Source organism: Sinocyclocheilus grahami, unplaced genomic scaffold, assembly GCF_001515645.1.
Source record: "Sinocyclocheilus grahami isolate Dianchi unplaced genomic scaffold, SAMN03320097.WGS_v1.1 scaffold478.1, whole genome shotgun sequence".
Classification (NCBI taxonomy): Eukaryota; Metazoa; Chordata; class Actinopteri; order Cypriniformes; family Cyprinidae; genus Sinocyclocheilus; species Sinocyclocheilus grahami.
Genome location: NW_015505657.1, coordinates 8,354 through 18,161, shown reverse-complemented (window position 1 = coordinate 18,161; position 9,808 = coordinate 8,354). Strand labels below are relative to the sequence as shown.

Below are 9,808 nucleotides of genomic sequence, written 5' to 3'. Positions count from 1 at the left end.
AATCTTTATTACAAACAGTCCAGCGGGTCTTAAAGAACTTTGTTTTTCTACCTCCACAAGACACAAGTGCATATGTTGCCTTGTATATCTAAAAGTGCACTTTTATTTGTTTTAAACCTAGCCAAAAAGCTTGTGAAACACAGTAGACTTTAATTATATCTATTTATTGTGAAATTACTACATTTCAGTCTCAATCCATGTTCATTTTTACCGCGAACAAAGCGCTGTCACTTTAATTCAGCGCGTGCAGCACAGCAAAAATAGACTCGGTGCGTAAACGATCGCTGCACTGCTGCAGACGCACCGCACCTGGAACGCACTGACGGACCGCAACCGCGTGCAGTGTGAAAGCTCTAATCCGTTAACATGGGAGCGTAAAAAAAAAAAGCAACGCACACGCACTGCAGACGGAGTATGTGTGAAACAGGCGTAAGGACAAATTTTGGTTATAAAGATCATGCAATTGCTCCCACGCCAACACGGACTATCCAAATTACTGCAGACAACAAAGATGGTTAAAGAAACAACCAAAATTCAGTTTATAATTATCAGTTAGTTTCTTGAGAAATTAGAAGGTGGAAAAGCTTTTCTACAAAAGTGGGAAGGGGTGTGTTCCAAAACTTAAAGATGCAATCCATGATATTCATTAAGGTTTGCATTCTGAACAAAACTTCTGGCAGTAAGACACTAACACTGAGCGAGTTTACATGTGCAACAAAATGCTATCAAAAATCAGTGCCTATTCATGAATAAATCGTGAAAATAATTTGGTTTAGGTCTTGGCATATTACAGGCTTATTCATCTAAACACACTTATTGACATTAATATAGAGCACAATATATTGTAACCAGAACGGTATCAACCAATATTATCAATTCATTTCAAATTAATTTGTAATTAAATCAACTTAATTTTGTGTTATTGCAGATAAAACTTAAAGTCCAATTTTAAACATTTATTGTCTTAATGTCTAATTTTACTTGAACAATATATCAAGATTAATTAATTATGAAGACCATAATCTCTATATCTGTGAAAAATAATACTAAAAACCCTCTGGCATAAGACAGTAAGACCCAACCTTTAAAATTGGCGGATTTTTATGATTTTACCATTTACAAACAAACAAATAACAGATTTAGTGTTCATTAACTGCTCACTGGAATGTCTTAAATTACAGACAATTTTTGCCATTTTAAAAGTTCAACTGAAATTAAATTCAATCTCAGTCCTTCCCCAGAAGAATCACAGACCATTTAAATGTTACTAATTAGTAGGAAACAAACATGATCTGATGGATCACGAACAAACAGTACATCTTAAAGTAAAGGATTAGGTGACAAGAAAGGAGGTGACATTAAAAAGTGTCCAATTCTTAAAGAGAAGGAACATCGAACATTACAAAGGACGACACCAGAGAACATTAAAATACTGATGTGGTGAGAAGATTGTTAGAACGTGTTACATTCACTAATTGCACTAGTGACAACTTGCAATTTTGACAAGAACCCATTTAAATGCCTTTTAAAGTATGAGATACACTGAACATACAAATCTAATCATCTCAGTAATTATGGCTTTAGCTATAATGCAAGGCATGAAGACTGTCAGGCCAAACGTACCTCGAGCGCAGATGAAACACCAGCCTACGTTTACAGGTGAGGAAAAGTGTCCGTTCTTCCTGGAACTGGAGTGGTTGCTACATATGATGATGTGGGGTGTTATCAACACACTGCCAGCCGCCACACAACCGTCTCCTGTGTGATACGCCACCGGACAGCGGATACATCGCATCATACGGCCTAAACAGAGAGAGAAAAAAGGAAACCGCTCTGAAATTGTTTCTGTAAAATAAAATGCAAAAGTCAATCTTCTATATATCTACCTTTGCCAGCTTTGTGAAGGTCTCTGTCGAGACAGCATGTGGCACAGCTGTGCTGAGGGCAGCGGAGGCCTCTAGTATCGGTGGTGGTGCCAGTGTAATTGCGGGCACATGTTTCGTGATAATAGCGCCCACAACCGTTCACTGAGCACCGCTTCAGGTCACCCTCCATGACCTTGCAGGAGAAACAAGGGTGGGAACCTGGAGAAAGAGACGGCGACAAACAGATTAGACTAAACAGTAACAGAAAATAGAACAAGCAAAACCATTTTCAATGCACTAAAAATGCATGACACAATTTAAAAAAACTAACCTAATTCTTTAAACAGGTTCATAGTAAAATGTTGTGTAATGATGTATTGCTATAAAACTTTTTTCACAGATGTTACAGGCCATTTTTTGAGTGTTACTGGTGGGCTATATAACTGGTAACAGCTTTTAAAAAGTTACCACAAATCAGATGTAATGCTAGAAATGAAATGAAATAGGAGAAGAATATCTCTTTAATTCCGTTTATTGAATAATTATGTCTAATCATTTAGGAGGAATAGGATGTAATAATTAGGGCTGGGCAAAATTTTTTTCGATTAATTGTTTTTTTTAAATGACGTCGATTCGATATCGATTCTCAAAAGCCGCGAATTGATCTTTTCCGGTATTTATTTCAGCAAACATTTAAAACAAGATTTGATTATTGTGAATCTTATCATTAGTCTTCTCCACTAGATGTCACCCTCTTATTTACCTTGCGCGATGTTACAACAGAAAGCCTGTCATTCATTCAGTGCTTATCATAGCGGAGATACTGTTGACAAGAACCAAGAACAAAGCAATGTGCACGATTTGCAAAGCTCAGGTAAAATTCTATAGTAATACAACAAATCTGCGGAAGCATTTGATATCACGCCTAAGGCACCATGATTTCCGCAATGAATGAATGGTGGAACGTACTGTTTTGTTTACTAACGCGCGGACGACGCTCGCGGTGTTTTCAGCTTCTGCCGTCTCACTATATGATGGTATGAACACATGAATATCATCTCCAGCTGCTCTGAGAGTCACTTCATTAGCATTTTACCATTTAATTTGAGAAAACTACCATCATATCACATTCCTCATGGCAACCAGTCAAAATAAAAGTTCAGTTTAATGTGAAGAAACTGTGTCAGAAATATATTACTATTTAGCAGCCTTAAGACTCAGTGTAACAACAATGCTACTACTACTACTACTACTAATAATAATAAATATTAATAAATCTTTATTTTTAAAGGAATAATCACATTTGTTTTCTTTTTAATTTTAACAGTAAACATCTGTTGTGCAGCCCTTTGTTTGGCCAAAAATAAAAGGGTTTAATTTTCAATTGATTAGGATAAATTAAATTAATGTTTTATGCCTTCATCTGATTACCAGAAAAATTAAGAAGAACATTTTATAGGGCCCTATTATTGTTTAAAATAAGGTTAGGACCCTATGCAAAAATAATAGGTTTAAAATACAGGTCTGTGGCTCTTAATTTCTTTTTAAAAGTGTTCCTGTGGCTCAATGGTAGAGCATTGGGTTAGCAGCTCAAAAGGTTGTGGGTTCAATTCCCAGGGAACACACATACTGGTAAAAAAAATGTATAGCCTGAATGCACTGTAAGTCGCTTTGGATAAAAGCGTCTGCTACATGCATAAATTCAATTTTAATAATTCACCATTTGTAAACTGATGTTTACTGTTCATTTTTTAGAAATACCAATAGCATTTGTATTAAAACTAGTGCTGTTAAACGATTAATCGCATCCAAAATAAAAGTTTGTTTACATAATATATGAGTGTGTACTGTGTATATTTATGTATATATAAATACACACACATAGTATATATTTAGAAAATATTTACATGTATATACATTTATAAATATATTTAATATATAAATATATTTAATATATAAACATAACATATATATTTTGATTGAGTGTGTGGACCGGTGTCTTTTATACAGGTAACAAGTTCAAACAGGTGCAATTAATACAGGTAATGAGTGGAGGATAGGAGGGGTTCTTAAAGACAAACTAACAGGTCTGTGAGAGCTAGAATTCTTGCTGGTTGGTAGGTGATCAAATACTTATTTCATGCAATAAAATGGAAATTAATTATTTAAAAATCATACAATGTGATTTTCTGGATTTTTTTTTTGATTCTGTCTCTCACAGTTGAGGTGTACCTACGATGAAAATTACAGATCTCTCCATTCTTTGTAAGTGGGAAAACTTGAAAAATCAGCAGTGTATCAAATACTTATTTGCCCCACTGTACATGCATGTGTTTGTATTTATATATACATAATAAATATACACAGTATACACATACTGTATGTTATGTAAACAAAAACTTTTATTTTGGATGTGATTAATAGCTTGACAGCACTAATTAAAACTATATTCACTAAATGTAATAAAAAAAAAAAAATCAAGAATCGAGCCAAGAATCGAATCGAGAGCTTGCAAATCGAAATCGAATCGGGACATCTGAATGGATACCCAGCCCTAGTAATAATGCTCACCGGTCTTACACTCCTGACACAGTTGTTCTCCATCTGTTCCACTGTTAGATCCAATACACTCTGGATGAAACAGCCTGTTACAGTCTCCCTCACAGCTCACCAAAGAATCCCCGAATGTTTCACAGACCTAAGAGATTTACAAAAGAACCACAACAACAGATTGATACACAACAACAATACCTGAAAGAGTCAGACAAAATTAGAACTACTGTTACAGGGTTTCTGCAGGATTTTATAAGCTCAAATTTAAGACCTTTTTTAAGACCTGCACAAATAAAATTAATACCATATGGGCGGGGTAGGGCAATGTAGTACCATATTAAACCGTAAAATTACTGTAAAAAGCATAATTTACAGTTCGGATACAAGTTTTCACAAAAACATCATTTTATAAAATGATAAACTTTACATTTAAGCCTTTAAACCATTGTTAGGTAAATGGATGAGTCAAAAGTATTAATTATTATATTAATTTAAACAATTATTATCATTAAATTATTGTATCAATTAAATAACAAATTAGGGTTGTGCGATATTGACAAATTATATCTAGATAATAATCTGGGATTTTATCGATGACGGTAATTTGACTATATTTTGCTGAGTGTGTTATTGCGCTGATATCTTAAGGACTACTGTGGACAGCTGACTCCTGAATTTATTGATATTCTTCATATTCTGTGTGGTCAGTTCACAGCAGTAATAGAAATTAATAATTTCCAACAAGTTTTATGGGCATTTTTACCTTTATAAAGCCATTTTTTCTAAAAGTGTACATCATCTTTTGAGTCAAATTCTTGCATTTGGGTTGTTACCAAGCAAATTAAATCAGTATCAACAAAATGTATTTTTGCAATGCAGAGGAAACACAGAAGCTGCATTAGAAGTGGCATTTAGATGTATTTACACACTGTTTAATGCAGCTTTGAGGGACATTAAATACTTTAAACTGCAATTACAAATGCATAAATGTTTTGATATTTTAAACATAAAACATTGAAAACTGATGTTTGAAATTATTAAAAAAATTAAAATGTACCTTAAATGTGAAATTAAAACCACCAGCAGGTGGCAGCAAGTTACTGTTAATAAGCGAATCATTGCGATTGAACCGAATCATTTAAACTGGTGATTCATTCAGGAACGAAACCCTGTTGTGTTGCTCAGAGACGCAAAACAGTGCTGTGGCTGTGTTTGAAGTGATTTTTGTTGGAGAAATAGAGCAAAAACAGGAAATATGGTGTCTAAAACGCAAGTCTCTTAATATTAACTTAATGTTTATTGAACTGTTGTATAAAACAAATATCACATTTGTAATCACCTTCATATCGATCCACCAGTTCACATTTAAAGCTCTGCGTGTTTGCAAGGTAAAAACATGGGTCGATTTTTGCATTGGTCTGAACTCTGAACAAAACAACAGTTTTATTGAAAATGCTCATTCATTCTCTGCCAGCAGGTGGAGCGTTTGATTGAAATATAACTGTTTCCCCGGTCACGGCAGAACACAAAGCAGCGCAGCACAGGACTTTGAACGTGCAGCGCTCGTGTTTATTCAATAAAATCATAACGTTAGCCGTTTGAAGTTTAATCGTCACATTCAGCCATATCGCAATTCTGGTTTTTCCGTCCCCAAATTTAAGACCTCTTGAAATCAAAATGAAGACTTTCTTGTACAATTTAATACTTAAGGCCTTAAATTTAAGTCTTTAAGACCCCGTGGAAACCCTGTGTTACTGTGGATCTGCTGTTAACCTAAAAAATAATCCTTTTATTTAAGCAAAGACACAATACATTTATCAGACAATATAGACTTTTACATTGTGTCAAATATAATTCCATTTTAAATAAATGCTGTTCTTTTGAACTTTCTATTTGTCAAAAAATCTTGGTTTCCACAAAACTATTAATCAACAAGTGTTTTCAACACTGATAATTATAAGAAATGCTACTTTAGCATCAAATAAGCGGACTAAACTAATAGCTGCTGAAAATTCAGCTTTGCCAGCACAGGAATAAATTACATTTTGAAATATATTCACATAGTCATTTTAAATTGTAATACTATTTAACAATATTACTGATTTTACTGTGTGTTTATCAAAACTTTTGAACAGTAGTGTATCTAATGTCATTACATATAATGTTATATAAACCCAGTGTTTATAGAGCTTACATGGCAGACTGTGTCCTTTTTTGAGGAACTTCCTCCTTGACGCGACAGGCTGGAGTCCACGGACTGCGCATCAGATCCGTCAGCATCTACTGTAGCAGGACTGTCCGAGAGCTTCCCGAATCCAGTCTGCAAGGGATGCAAATGAATGCAAAAATCTGACTTTACAAGCAGAGTCCATTTGGCTACAAAACCTGATAGGCATTTTAAATGAACATCACATAACAATTGCGTAACCCAATGAGGAGTGTATGGCCAATCAAAAAATCCTGCTGGCACTCTGGCTGTATTTTTGAGTGTAGTCTGACCTGTGGATCATTGAGGCCTCTGGAGTCAGAGTCGGAAGTGTCTCTGTACAGTGAGCTGGCCATCTCCACATCAGTAGATGCTCTGCTGCGTTTCTTCAGTGGTTTACACGAGTCTGAGATCTCACTGGCACCTACAGGATTCGAGTAGCATTAACAGGGAGATACTGATCCATAAATTAATTTATGGGCGTATTAATCATTTAAAACATAACCCAAAATATTACATCTAAGAAAACCTTTTTAAAAAAAATTTAAAATTCATCTTGAAGTGTGTCAAGCACCTTTTTGCGACCCCGTTTTGAAATCCATTTGAGGCGCTGCTTCAGCCTGTGAGGAAACAAAAACAAAACAAAAAAAAAACCCCAGAAAAAAAGTTTCCTTATTATTTGACACCTTTGCATAACTTACTCAGACATTCATAAAGACTTGTGATTCACTTTAAATATACTGAATCACGGTGTTATTTTAGTATCATTGAGATGCTATTATTATGTTTATTATTTTGAATTGGCTTTAATTTCTGATTTCATTTTAAATTTCGTTAACATTCTAACATTTTTTGTGTTTGTCATTTATTTATATTTAAGTGTCTATACAGTTTTTAACAATTTCAAGATTTAGCTATTTTAGTGCATAAAGTTAAACTAAATAAAAATGACAAATGTCGCTTTGGTAACTAGCTGAAATAAAATATGTTTAAGGTTTTTATATTTTAAAGTTTACTTTAATTCAATTAATGGAAATATATTTTTGTTTTAGATTGAGATAACTATAACCCTGAAGCATTATGAAGAGGAGAAACAAAATAACATGGGCAAATTCACTAAATCATTAGGTCACGTACATGCTGGTATTTCTGTGCAAAAACCTGTTTTATTCACAATCTGCATCTGCATCTTAGCTTCACGGCACCTTTTTGTGCAAGTTTGTCCAATTGCAGATTGTGTTTTCTTAACAATAAACGTTATACAAACTGAAATTTGTTTAAAAGTGAAAAGTTTTTTTCCATCATGGCATCAGTAGTAACATAGTATATACAAAACTCGTTATTTAAAGAGACGATTCATGTGACTGGAAGGCAGTGGAGGAGTGATGCTGAACGATATATCAGACTGTATGAGTCTGCTGTATTCTTCACAAGTAAGCATTCAGAATTGACCCCCAAGATTTGTGCTGTGCTAATAACATTTTGAACAAATATATAATAACAGGTTTGCACAGTAATTTGATTTGGATAAATACTTTAGTGAATCAGGTGCTAAAAATATGCAGGCAGCGAATGCAAATCAGTGTTAATTTTGACAGCAAATTTTGATTTAGTTTTAGTCATAGTATTTTGACTAAAATGCCATTTAGTTTTAGTCATTTTAATCATCTGAATTGTTTTTAGTTTTAGTTGACTAAATCTACAGTAATTTTAGTCGGCTAAAATCGAATGGGTTTAGTTACAGTGTAATGCATTTATTAAAGGGCTCATATGATGCTTTTTTAAAGATCATTATTTTGTGTATTTGGTGTAACAGAATATGTTGACATGCTTTAATGTTCAAAAAACACATTATTTTTCAAATACTGTACATTATTGTAGGTCCTCTATGCCCCGCCTCTCTCAAACGCTTAGTTTTCTACAAAGTCCCTCCTTCCGACAAGCGCAGTCTGCTCTGATTGGCCAGCTGACCACAGCTGTCAGTAGATATGTGGGGGCGTGTTGGAACAAGCTGTTTTAGGGGGGCGTGGCAGAGTCTTAACTTTGATAAAGAATATCTCTTTGGTTTTGAGACTTTAGTCTTTGCAACTTCAGGGATCTTATCTATGCACAATCAGCTTGTCACACTCCAAAGAGAAAGGAAAACTTGAAATCGCATCATATGACCCCTTTAAGCATTTCTCCAAAATTTCCAAACTCATTATATAGGTTTGATATTAAGGTTTTACCATGATAGAGGTTTTATCATTTAATTGCGGTGACACACATGCCTTTATGTTAAAATTAAATAAAACCACTTCTCATAAAGAACAGGAACATGGTCTTCTTTTTAATAAAATACCATGTTTATATAGGCTATATACCAATATTATATAGGCTAATTATGCATTCTTTATAGCAACTTGTTTACCATATTCTTCATTCTTTCAAGCAGACATTTATTTCTATAAATAAATTTAGGATTAATCTTTAGGGCTACTAAAGTTTTTTCAGTCAAGAGCAGCGAGTGATTTTCTGTCTTTCTTTTGTTGCTTGATTAACATCAATGACTCAGACAATAGCAACTAAATCAGGCTGCTATCCCTTTAAAACTGAATGCACGGATGCAATGTACTGATACACATTCTCCCTACTGTTTACATTCACTTAAGACGTAATCAACTGTGTTACCTCATACCTAGTACTCGTCAAAACTGACAATTCGACATAATTGTGTGTGTAATTCTCCGTTCATGCGACGCGAAAGAGTACTCGCACGCTGCGAGACACGCTTTCTGTGTGTGTATGCTTCAGTGTCTGCGCTCAGAAAACCGGGCCGAATTGAGCACTCTTGCGTCGTCAGATTTATTTATGTGTCTGCTCTTCTCTTAAATCGCCACATATTGATATTTTTGAAAGTTTTATGCGACGTGCAGCAAGTGTATTTTAACTTATGTCCCACTGGTTCATATGTACGCATCTAACCTCCTATGCAGCAGATTTGTTCTGAATGAATTTCTTCCCAAATCGTCCCTCCCTAACATTTTCGTCTCGTTTTTATTCATTGACGAAAATGTCAATATATTTTCGTCGTAGTTTTTGTCATTCAAAAAGAGTTTTAGTTCGTTATCGTCTCATAGTCATCAGTGAAAAAAATGTCATGATGAACATTATGACGAAAAATATTCGTCAACGAAATTAACAC

General features: G+C 34.4%; 1 protein-coding gene across 1 annotated transcript in view; it reads right to left on the bottom strand.

Moving 5' to 3' along the window:
* Positions 1–9,808, bottom strand: part of nsd3 (nuclear receptor binding SET domain protein 3) — a 25,352-nt gene that overhangs the window by 11,281 nt on the left and 4,263 nt on the right. Inside the window, exons 4-9 of the mRNA XM_016236003.1 lie at positions 7,199–7,324; positions 6,918–7,048; positions 6,613–6,738; positions 4,437–4,563; positions 1,887–2,084; positions 1,624–1,803 (exon numbers count right to left, since the gene is read on the bottom strand). Of these exons, the coding sequence (XP_016091489.1) occupies positions 1,624–1,803; positions 1,887–2,084; positions 4,437–4,563; positions 6,613–6,738; positions 6,918–7,048; positions 7,199–7,324 (888 nt within the window). The remainder of the gene's footprint in view (positions 1–1,623; positions 1,804–1,886; positions 2,085–4,436; positions 4,564–6,612; positions 6,739–6,917; positions 7,049–7,198; positions 7,325–9,808) is intronic.